We start from the raw sequence: 11,426 nt of genomic DNA, 5'->3' as shown, positions 1-11,426 counted from the left end.
GACTAACGTGTAAGAACAGAAAATTCGGACACATACGTCAGCCAAATTCTTCTGTGCAACATTCCCAGAATTCATGCACTACCCAATGTCCTTTGCGCAAATAAATAAATAAATAAATAAATGATAACGTAAAGCATAAAAGGCTATCAGTTTGTAGAAATCTTTTAAAGAAACAAAAAAATATTCTACAATGTTTTTCAACAAAAATTGCACTAGGTCTTTAGTTTCAAACAGACGCTCGGCTGTCTCCGTAAGCTCCGACGAGCTCCGTGACGTCGTGCGACGTCACAGCTAGTCGAGATGTCTCGTGCGGTTTGATGTTTGAAGTGGCTGATCAATTTTTAGAGTGTTTTTGATGGTACAACTGCGCTCGCCCTAACGGTCACACCGTAAAACATATTAGGGGTCTTCTTTAGTCCATAGGGAGTTGCTATGCTAAATTTCATTGCAAAAGCTCAAAGGGTTCTCGAGATATCGTGTGGAAACGAAAGCGTTACAGACAGACAGAAAGACGGACGGACGGACGGACGGACAAACCCAAATTAATATCCCCCACTTTTCAAGCGGGGGACAAAAATGTATAGAACTGTTTTATTCATTTTCAAAATACATTATACTTTTTAAAAAGCGTAACATGCTACATGTATAACAGGTAGAGACTTTCTGAACATTTTCAAATTGCATAGCAATGCATAAGCAACACTACTGCGTATTGTCAATAAAACTATGCATAATAAAATCACTTAATGTCATACTAGCACCATTTATGAGTCAACCTTTGAATCAGAATCACACTGCTTTTATCACTATAGGGGATTTAATACTCCATACTTGCACATTTGTTCACATCATTATGTTCATATTTGAAGCACATAAGAATATTCAAAGCAAATCTAAGAAATGCACTGTTAGGTGAAGAGTATAAAGCTCTTGAAAGAGATACATACTGGACATAGAATACTAGTAATACTTATATCACTGGATACACGCAACAAGAGAAAAACTTATCATTCACTGAGAGTAGTTTGTAATTGTCAACGTCCCTAAAGGTTCATAGAAGGTAACATTTACACCTATCTTTCCAAGCTCTTTTTCTTCATATTGAAAGGTGCGCCATTTGGCATGGAAGGGTCAATAATATTCAGAGGATGCATACAAAGTCAATCAAATAATTAATTAGGGATAAAGTTGATAGAGCAGCTAAATTCTCATCCACCCCACCCCCATTTTTTCATTCATGATGAGAGACATAGCAGAAACACTCTTTTCAAATCATATTTAAGACTGTGCGTTAAAGCTATAAGATTGCATTGTAATTGAATAAATGCATGCATTTTCTACAATTCTACTAAAGTAAAGACAGAGAACTTTTAAATGCATAAGATCTGGACAAACCAATCTAGAATTTTGAAACAAAACATGTCTACAACCTTAAAATTGAGGAAAAATAATTCAGATTAACATGCAATATTTCATACATGTACATCTGATGAAATATACTACATGTATTTAAACTGACTTGCTCTATTTTCAAAAAATACACTCACATTGTCATAGAAAATATGGGTAGAGTGTGCTCGTAATATAGTTTGTTACACACTTAGTAATAAATGCAGGTTTTTTGCATATGCGATATGGCTGATGTCACAATAGCCGTATCAGCCCTGCAGGGCTGATATGGATTTGCAGGGCTGATAACCTATATCAGCCCCGCAGATCCATATCAGCCCTGCAGGGCTGATACGGCTATTGTGACGTCAAATATCACACCCTTAGTAAATTAAACCACAAAAACTTGTGATCATACACAATTTTTGGTGGGTTCATATTCTCTTAATTTTAACTTTTTGAAAATAAGGTTAATCTTAATTTACAAATACTTGTAATAGATTAATGTCAAATTACGGATCTAGTGCATTGAAATAGAAGTAGAAACAAACCCAAATCGTATGAGACAATAGACCATGTATATCTATGTAAGAAGTCCATGCATGATTATTTACTTATTTTCTTTTAAACTTAATGTATGCTGTAATTTATTACTAAGTATGTAATAAACATATTAATACATACCCTTTTCCACATCACATCCTTTATCAGCCCTCGACCAATATCAGCCCTCGGGCCTTCGGCCCTCTGGCTGTTATTGGTGTCTCGGGCTGATACAGGATGTGATATGGAAAAGGGTATGTATTATTCTCTATATAAATTATTTTGACTGTTCCTCAATGCTTCAAAGGTACATGTATATATTTACTAACGTAAAAAATACTAAATATTACAAAGTATGAAGGAATGATTTGTAGAAATGGAATGAACAGCATAAGCTATAGTCTGGCAATTTATGATAGAACTTTATCATTTGAAGAAAGGACTTCGCTAAGAAATTAATTTTAGTCAACTGTATGAAAATCTGGCAACATTTGTCCTCATTCCTCCTCATCTGACCTTTGAACTTCTGAAGCAAATTACATCCACTTCACAGTAAATGGCTTCAGGAGGTCAACAAGTGGAAGATAAACCATCAATGTCTACAAATCAGTGGGGATTTAAAAAATTAATAATTACTAAACATTTACAACAACGACAAAAATATTTTGATTCATAATAATTAATTAAAATTAACACTAAAATATGGCTATAAAGGTTGAAATAGATCAGGTAAAATTGTGTATATGGGACTGTCGATCAATATGCTTTGATGCAAAGAAAAGCTTTCATTGTCTTTTGTAATATAAAAAACTAACCTTATTATTTGAGTCATATTTAAACTGAGCAGTTCCACCATTAACAGTGACTGTCTTTGGTTGTGCATCTACTCCAGCTATGTAGAGGAATTCTAGTTTCATGTTCTCTCCTGTGTAACCTGCCTTCATCACTCCAGAGGTAACTGTGTTCTAGAGAATAAAAAAAGACTTTGATTTATCTACTTGTCAAAGTGCCCTCAAAAATGTCAAAATTAAACTATAATAAAAAAAAAATGGTAAAAAATATTGAAAGCTAATTTACCTTATCTGCCATAAACATGATCATGTTGAAGGTTCCACTTTCATGTGTACCTAATAAAGGTGAAAACAAATCAGAACAACTGAATATTGATGTGTGAAACAATTGTGTGTATATGCTGTATATAAATCAAAATAAATGGTGTTTTCAGTTAATATACTATAATACCTATAGTCTCTCCATCGTCCCAGAACAGCCCTCCCTCTGCCTGTCCTGTTCCATTCAGGGCCACAAACAAGTTAAAATTGTTCTTACGACTGAAAAAAGAAATATTGTTCATGCTGTTTAAAGAATTGCTCATTCATCTTTAATAAAGATTTCAGATATAAAAGAGAAATTAGTAATGTTTTAACTTGAAGAAAGTCCCCTATAACAGTAATGTTAATTAACTTATCATATTCTTTGAATATTGATGTTATAAGTTATTAAAGTATCAATTGCCATGTATATCAAGGTCAGACAGTTGATAAATTTATACCATATCCATTGCATCTATCTTCTTGATAACTCAAAAACAATTATTCTTAGTAAATAATATTCTTAATTATATAAACATGAACAAGGGATTCGTGTGTAGAATTAAAAAATGGGTGTTTTTAAAAATTGATTTTTATTTCACAAGGAGACAAAAATCGTCTTGAGCACTTAACTTTGAAGGGCAAAGCATAATGACTATTAAGTTTCACCTCTCTGTTGTAGTCATTGAAGCTGCCTTCATCGGTAAAATATTTCCTCCTCTGACATACAAGTTGATGGCATCCAATGGTGCATCCACACTCATTCTGGAGCCATTACCCATAATCCTGTTCCCTGTAGCAAAGTCATACCAAACAGTTGCAGGAAAGTATGTGTTCAGCTTAGTTGTGTCCTACAATGAAAAAAGCTGATGATTAAAGATCTGCATTGTGTTGTTTATTGGATTTAAATTTAATAGTCTAAAAGGAGGGACTGATTTATAATGGTATACAGGGTTATTTTCGGCCCATGTTATTTTCTCCCTTTTGCATTTGTGAACAATTTTGCCCTGTTTTAAATTTGCCCAATCATGGTTCTGTTTAAGAAATTATGCTGTGTAATTTGAATTTGCCTTGTTTTAAATTTGCCCAATCAAGTAGAGGGCGAAAGGAGCGAAAATTTCCCTGAATACAGTATTATGTATTGTCACAGCTAACCTTGGTTAACACTGGGGTGATCATTAAAGCTGAGCCCAGCATAAACTGATCATCAATGCTGTATGTGTTGGTATCATGTGGGAATCTGTTAAAAAAAATAGGTATCTACAGAGATTATAATGGGGTCCTCTTTTGCAATTCTCATATCCTGCTTTTGTACCTTCATTTATGATTGTCTTGTTAAAGTTATAGTAATTTTAATGGATAAAGTATTTGGCAATGATTAATCTTAAAGTTTTAATCTTTTTAAAAATTATTTTATACTTAATTCAATTCTAATCATTACTATGTACATCTGTATGCATTGAATAAGAGTCACCACTTACTCAAAGAACAAAGGTCTGGCCACAGTTTCTCCCATGGCATTGGACTTATGAAATAGAGTGTACAGATAAGGAAGCAGTATGTATCTGGTAGTGAGGGCTTTTCTGGTGGAGTTTTTCATGGCGTCACTAAATACTGCAGGATCCTGGGCCTAAAATACAGAAGTAGTTAAAAAAATTACACCATTAAAAAATTGTTGACAGAATATTAATAGAACATACAAAATTTTGAGGAAATATAATAAAGACATTGCTTTCAAAAGGAGATAAATCTGAGATTTGTATCCAGTTTTGTTACCTTCTTTCCAAGATCATTGTGGTTTCTGGAGAAGGGATAAAAAGCTCCCAGCTGTTGCCATCTTTGACATAACTGTTCTGTGGTGTCGTCATGGAAACCACAAATATCAGCACCAATCATGGAGATGCCAAACATATTCATATTCAACATTTCTGAAATCAGACACAAATTAATTATATATAATATTCATTGGAATCATTCAAATAATTTCAAAGTTTCTGCATTCAAATATTGTGCACAACAACTGCACTGCACAGCAATTCATAGGGCTAAATGTTGAACTACACTATACATTGGTCAGGAATTTTCTCAAAAAAACATTAATAACATTCTGACCTGGTATAGAGAGAGCCATATCTTCGTAACGTGCAAAGTTATCTCCAGACCAGTGTCCGCCATATTGTCCCTGACCGGCAAAAGTGGAGCGAGAAATCACAAAAGGTCTTGTTCCTCTTACAGTCTTCAGAGCCCTAGGAAAGCATCATGATTTGTACATGTACACTGAGAGTTAATGTGATTTTTCAAAAATAACCTTTTTGCAGTATAGGCCAAAAACAAATGTTAGGTTATCAATCTTGGACAAATATGTACTAAATTACAGAGTAAAGAGTTGTATCAAATTTTCCTTCATAAAAAACCTTACATTGCAGTGTGATATTATAAGGTTAGGACACATGTAAAATACATTATATTCAAATAAATAAACATTATAAATGACAAATAGCATACTGATATGTTGCCATGGTTTCAGTTAAACCATACAAGTCATGGACATTGTAGGTCAAGGACGCATTCTGCTGAGCTGAGGCACAGATTGTCCTTGACTTCAAATGATCACCAAGGACAGCTGAAAAAAGAAACAAATTTTGCTGTTAATTTGTTACAATTAAAACATTAAAATGTTTAGAATTTTACTCCAGATTTATGGTTATTAAACATTAGACTTTAAGGTGAATGATTTTTTTCTGACAGGTGATTTTTTTGTGCTCATTGCTTTTACTATGATGGAAAAAGAAGAAATAACATCATAATATGTTTTAAAGATAAGTAATCAATGAATTATATGTATATTGCATTTTGATTAAGAATTTGAGAATAGAAAGGAGATGGAAGGAGAAAATACACCCCCTAATATAATAACATGTTTTCAAAACGATGTTTTACTGGATTTTATTGGGAACTTTTATTACGTTGCCCTCGGTATTACGATATTTTACCATGACAAAGTGGACATCGTAATAACAGGACTCTACTGTACCTGGAACATATGGTGGATTGTCATATTTATTTTCTTGGCAACCAGTCAGTGAGCCATCAAAGAAGTTGGAGAGTTCATTCATATCCTACCAAATTATATATTTTTATAAATCTATGTATACTTTGTATTATTTCACTTTTGACACTAATATCAGGAAATAAACCATACTAGGTAATCAAAAACATTATCTTAAATCTCTTAAATCCATATGAATAATCATTAATTCCTTGGATACTTACAATCCACATTCCATCAAACTTGACTTTGTCATGAAAAGCTTTGGTCATCTGTGTCCAGTAGTCTGTAGTCTTTGGATTGGTAAAATCTGGGAACACCACATTTCCTGGCCAGACCTAACAAAACAAATATTTCCCTATTCATAATTCAATGAGTAGCCACAAATAGAAGTGATAGCTTTTGTTACTTTGATACTCTACATCATATACTATATAAGAGACACATTCAGACTTGTGTGTATAAATTGACACACAAAATCTGACACCACTTTTAATTTCTAAAGAGTCTATGGCTCTCTGAATCAATATTTAGGATACCCCTGACCAATAGTGGTTTTTGGTAATACCGACAATCATTTTTTCCCCTTGAATAATCTTATCAGTCAATAGTTTTCTGGGATTAACTTCTAAATCAGTGGATGGGATTAACTTGCCAATCTGGGTTTTTTTCTTAGGATAACCTTGCTTATCAGAGGTCTTTTCTTGAGTAACCTGTCTATCAGTGGTCTTTTCTAGAGTAACCTGTCTATCAGTGGTCTTTTCTTGAGTAACCTGTCTATCAGTGGTCTTTTCTTGAGTAACCTGTCTATCAGAGGTCTTTTCTTGAGTAACCTGTCTATCAGTGGTCTTTTCTAGAGTAACCTGTCTATCAGTGGTCTTTTCTTGAGTAACCTGTCTATCAGTGGTCTTTTCTTGAGTAACCTGTCTATCAGTGGTCTTTTCTTGAGTAACCTGTCTATCAGTGGTCTTTTCTAGAGTAACCTGTCTATCAGTGGTCTTTTCTAGAGTAACCTATCTATCAGTGGTCTTGGGGAACACTTTATACAGGGAAATTTTTGCCCCTTTTGCCCTACATACAGGTGGACGAGTTTAAGATGGGGCAAATTAAAAGCGCTCAGTATAATTTCTTAAACAAAACTGTGACTGGGAAAATTTAAAACATAGTAAAATTGTTTGCTAGTGTGGAAGGGTGAAAATAACCCTGTACAGAGTACTTTGCCCATCAGTGGGTTTTGGGAATATTGTCCATCAGTGGTTTTGGGGTCCGGGAATACCTTGCCCATCAGTGGTTTTGGGGAATACCTTCCCCATCAGTGGGTTTGGGGAATACCTTGACCATCAGTGGTTTTGGGGAATACCTTGACCATCAGTGGTTTTGGGGAATACCTTGCCCATCAGTGGGTTTTGGAAAAAATCTTGCCCATCAGTGGTTTTGGGAATACTTTGTCCATCAGTGGTTTTGGGGAATACCTTGCCCATCAGTGGGTTTGGGGAATACCTTGCCCATAAGTGGGTTTTGGGAATACCTTGCCCATCAGTGGGTTTGGGGAACATTTTGCCCATAAGTGGGTTTGGGGAATACCTTGCCCATCAGTGGGTTTGGGGAATACCTTGCCCATCAATGGGTTTTAGGAAAATCTTGCACATCAGTGGGTTTCAGGAATACCTTGCCCAGAAGTGGGTTTTTGAATTACCTTGCCCACCAGTGGTTTTCCTGTGCTGTCTTTTATCCAGATGTCCATCTTTGTACCAACATCATATGGAGGGTAAGGGGAAGGGCTCTTATTACTAATTCCAGGATCCTTAAAATGATAGCATGTCAAATTCATTAAAGAGAGAATTGCCATATCAAGAAGAAATGTCAAATTAGAACATTTTTTTAATACATAAAGAAATTCATACAAAGTAGACAGTATATACCACAATCATGACATAGTGCATTCCCATGCTGTGTAATTTGTCCACCATTGCAGCCTGGTTTCCAAACTTTGTAATGCCTGTTGTGAAATCTCGATATTTCTCCATGTAATCTATATCATTCCACTGTGTGTCCTAGTGTAACAAGGGAAAGAATCCATGTAAGAACATGACTTCAATCTAAAATACTTTCAAATGACATGTGCATGTATTTTTTAATTTTCGTATAACATATACAATAATACTGGATTCACATATACATGAATTCAAAATAGAGTAAACTTTTGTAAACCATAAATGTGTGGATTTTACTCATTCATATACATGTAATATCTTACGGTAATAAAAATAACTTGCCTGGGGAATTTTGGCTTCTTGCATTCTTTTAACCACCTCCATTGTTTCATTCACCGAATGATAACCATATTTACATAAATGGAACCCCAGACTCCAGTATGGTGGCATAAAGGAGTGACCTATGACCTCTGTGTATTGCTGGACAACCTCTCCAGGACTTGGGCCCATAAACATGTACATGTCAAGAATTCCACCAATTGTTCTCCAGGTCAAAGCAGGGGCTGGCTGTAGAACAGTTTCTACAAAATATTGTATATGTTACTCAATGTCTATACTAGTATTTAAAAAAAAAACTTTAAACATGTGATGAAAAGGTTAATTATGAAATAAAGTTAATACATTTAAAACTGCACATATGTACCTTTGGCATTGCTGTTAAGGAGGAAGAAACCATGGCTCCTTCCTCCATCTTCCATCATCAAATAAAATGGATGATGACCATATAAATTGGTACCTGTATCAGGATCCTGTATAAAGGTGTCAATATAATATAAATAATACATGTGTCTTAATTCAAGACCCTTTTTTTCTAATTTAACCCTTTTTTCTTTAAAAAAAAAATAAGAAACAGCAAATATTAACAGTTATTATGTCAGGAAAATAATTTTTTTAAAAATTCAAAAATGATTTCAAAATTTTGAGGTTTCTTACATGAGGAGCCTGATCTCTGTTCCACATGGTCAATCTCCTCCAGTCCATGGATTGAAGAAGCCTGCCTCGATGTTCACCGAGTCCATATAGGAATTTAGAGGGGAGGAATGTAGATAGCTGGATAAACTGATCTGCAAATATCACAGGAGCTGCTCCAGAGGTGTTGAATCTGTAATATTAAGCACATTTCTTAGTTGTCATTCTATGGGAATGATTTTAGATTCATAAAAAAATCCAAATAACCACATTGATGAAATGGTACTTTTATATAAATGAGTGATAAAATTTTTGGCTTCAATAAATTTGAGGGTTTATAACCTTCAAAATGAGATTTATACTAAAAGCTTTGCCAGCTGTGATAAGTTGTTTTTCTATTATGAACTGAATTTACTCACAAAACAGCTGGTTTGTCAGCTGGTGTCAACATTTTTCTCACCACAGCGAAGTTAAATGGATCTCCTGTTTTACTGACAACCACTGAATATTTCTGTGTGGGTGCTGCTTTTGTCACTTTTGGTGTATTCAAGGGAACTTCGTATCTTGCATTTTTTGGATCAAATATCTATTGAAAATTCAGTTTTTAGCTTTTAAAAACATTCACAGATTTTACTTTTCACAGAAATTTGTACATATTTATCAAATTACTTACTCTGATTCTTAATCTGTAATCTGTCTCATATCTAACATCCATAACCAAATTCAGGACATCATCTGGATAAATAGCTGTGGTGTTCCTATTCAAAGCTACAGAAAATCCTGTTGGTGTTATTGCTTTTAGTCCTGTCTTATACCCTGGAAAATTTGTAGGAAAGTAACAGTAGGGGACACCCATAGGTCTGTTGATAGGGTTCTTTTCCTGATTCTGGAATGAACCTGAATGTGGAATTTGCCAGCAGCATCCTCGTGCTTCACATTTTGCTTTGTCAGTGAGTGCCTCTGGGTAGCAGTCAAATTTATGAGCATCATCAATAACAGAACACTGACTAGTGGATTGAATTATCTGTTCATTTTTACTTCCCTTTTTATTATTATCTCTGAATGTTAAATACAGCTGTTGTAGCATTGGCACTCTTTCAGTCTTGTCTTTGCTGGGTCTGATGGCATCTTTTTCTTCATGAAATGACTGAAGGTCACTTGCTTGCAGAATGATGATTTGCACCCTGGGCACAGAACACAAGTGGTATGTAAGAGCCAAAATCACAGCCATCAAAAACAATATAAAGCTGGCAAGCACCACATTTTTGTTTCCCATTTTTGGCAGTTTTCCTTAAAAAGAAAAATTAAATTAATTTATATAATTCATTATATCAACACACATTTTTTTTTATTCGATTTAAGCTTATATTTTTTTTTAAAAAGACCACTTATTATTTCTAAAATGTTCTCCTCCTTAGGATTAAATGACTCAGCTTTTGAAGAGGATATTGACTGCATTAAATAAATGCATCTGAGACCATGTACATGTGATGTATGTCATAAACAATATAAACTATGAAGTTGTTCTGCAATTTGAAGCTAAGTGGGCCATTGAACTTATGTCACACAAATGTAGCTTACAGCATATTAGTTATTATACTTCACAAACTTGGTATACTGTTGAGCCAGAGTATGCACACACACAAAAAAAAATTAAATTAAATTATAAATTTACCCCATATTACGCTAAAGAAAATTCTTCATTTTTCTGCATTACTGAGTAAAGCATACTTTAGTCATTCACATTTTTTTTTCACATTAAGATACATCAGGTACGTTGACCCATTATAAATTGTTCAAACTGGATATAATAAACAGTCCATTTGAGATATAATAATAATATAACAAATGAGATAAAGCTTTACAGTGCAAAGAATCATTAAGCTACATTTACAAATTCGCATCAAAGTAATGAAAAAAATGTTTATAGCAATTTTTTTGCATCCTCAAATCCCTTAGTTCTGGACCCTTTGGTTATTGAAGATTGCATCGCACAATATCAACAAGCAGAATCAAGCATGGAAATAAAAGCAAATGATTCACAGCACATGCAAAAAAACTATAACAAACCTTCTCAGGGCTTAAATCTCTCAAGATCAACTACATTGTCACCTGATCAGCTGTGAGTGAATTCGAAAGTAGAATCACATGCCAAAAATAAAGATTGTCGATCCCGATTTTTTGTTTGAATGAGGCGCTGCGTGTGTAAATAGAAATAATCTTCACCAATTCTGTATTATTTTAATATGATTTTAAAAAAATGAGATCTTTACAATTTTCTCTCCGTATTAAAGCCTTTAAAGAATATATAAAGTCTAAAAAAAAGTTCGTGTTTTCGGATATATAAAAAATAACGAGCCCGACTTTGGAAAGTATCGTAAGTGTTCGACTTTGATGAGGTTGTAACAGTTTTGCATGTTCAATTTAAGGCAAATATTTCGACTTTTTGGG

The 11,426-nt window shown here is 34.1% G+C and overlaps 1 protein-coding gene across 1 annotated transcript; it reads right to left on the bottom strand.

The window, feature by feature from the left end:
* Positions 1-572: 572 nt before the first annotated feature.
* Positions 573-10,277, bottom strand: LOC134230378 (lysosomal alpha-glucosidase-like). Its single transcript, XM_062712160.1, has 19 exons — positions 9,649-10,277; positions 9,395-9,561; positions 9,000-9,168; positions 8,710-8,815; positions 8,349-8,587; positions 7,995-8,126; positions 7,769-7,876; positions 6,297-6,410; positions 6,058-6,142; positions 5,529-5,646; positions 5,136-5,269; positions 4,800-4,951; positions 4,505-4,653; positions 4,179-4,263; positions 3,693-3,874; positions 3,175-3,263; positions 3,010-3,059; positions 2,748-2,897; positions 573-2,531 (listed from the first exon to the last, which is right to left on the bottom strand). The coding sequence occupies exons 1-19, from the start codon at positions 10,249-10,251 to the stop codon at positions 2,469-2,471; spliced, it is 2,895 nt and encodes a 964-aa protein (XP_062568144.1). The 5' UTR covers positions 10,252-10,277; the 3' UTR covers positions 573-2,468.
* Between the last annotated feature and the right edge of the window lie 1,149 nt (positions 10,278-11,426).

The sequence above is a fragment of the Saccostrea cucullata genome, unplaced genomic scaffold, assembly GCF_032062105.1.
Source record: "Saccostrea cucullata isolate Sc308-1 unplaced genomic scaffold, CSIRO_AGI_Scuc_v1 ctg315, whole genome shotgun sequence".
NCBI classification, from domain to species: Eukaryota; Metazoa; Mollusca; class Bivalvia; order Ostreida; family Ostreidae; genus Saccostrea; species Saccostrea cuccullata.
Note: the sequence above shows the minus strand (reverse complement) of the source record. Positions and strands in the feature narration are given on the sequence as shown.

What these genes read in the sequence shown, in the direction of transcription:
- LOC134230378 (XM_062712160.1), bottom strand. Translation starts at nt 10,251, where the DNA reads ATGGGAAACAAAAATGTGGTGCTTGCCAGCTTTATATTGTTTTTGATG. An exon ending in GCCAGACCTTTGTTCTTTGA is followed by an intron (nt 4,264 to 4,504) that starts GTAAGTGGTGAC and finishes TTTTTTTAACAG; the next exon opens with ATTCCCACATGATACCAACA. An exon ending in AATATGACTCAAATAATAAG is followed by an intron (nt 2,532 to 2,747) that starts GTTAGTTTTTTA and finishes ACTGATTTGTAG; the next exon opens with ACATTGATGGTTTATCTTCC.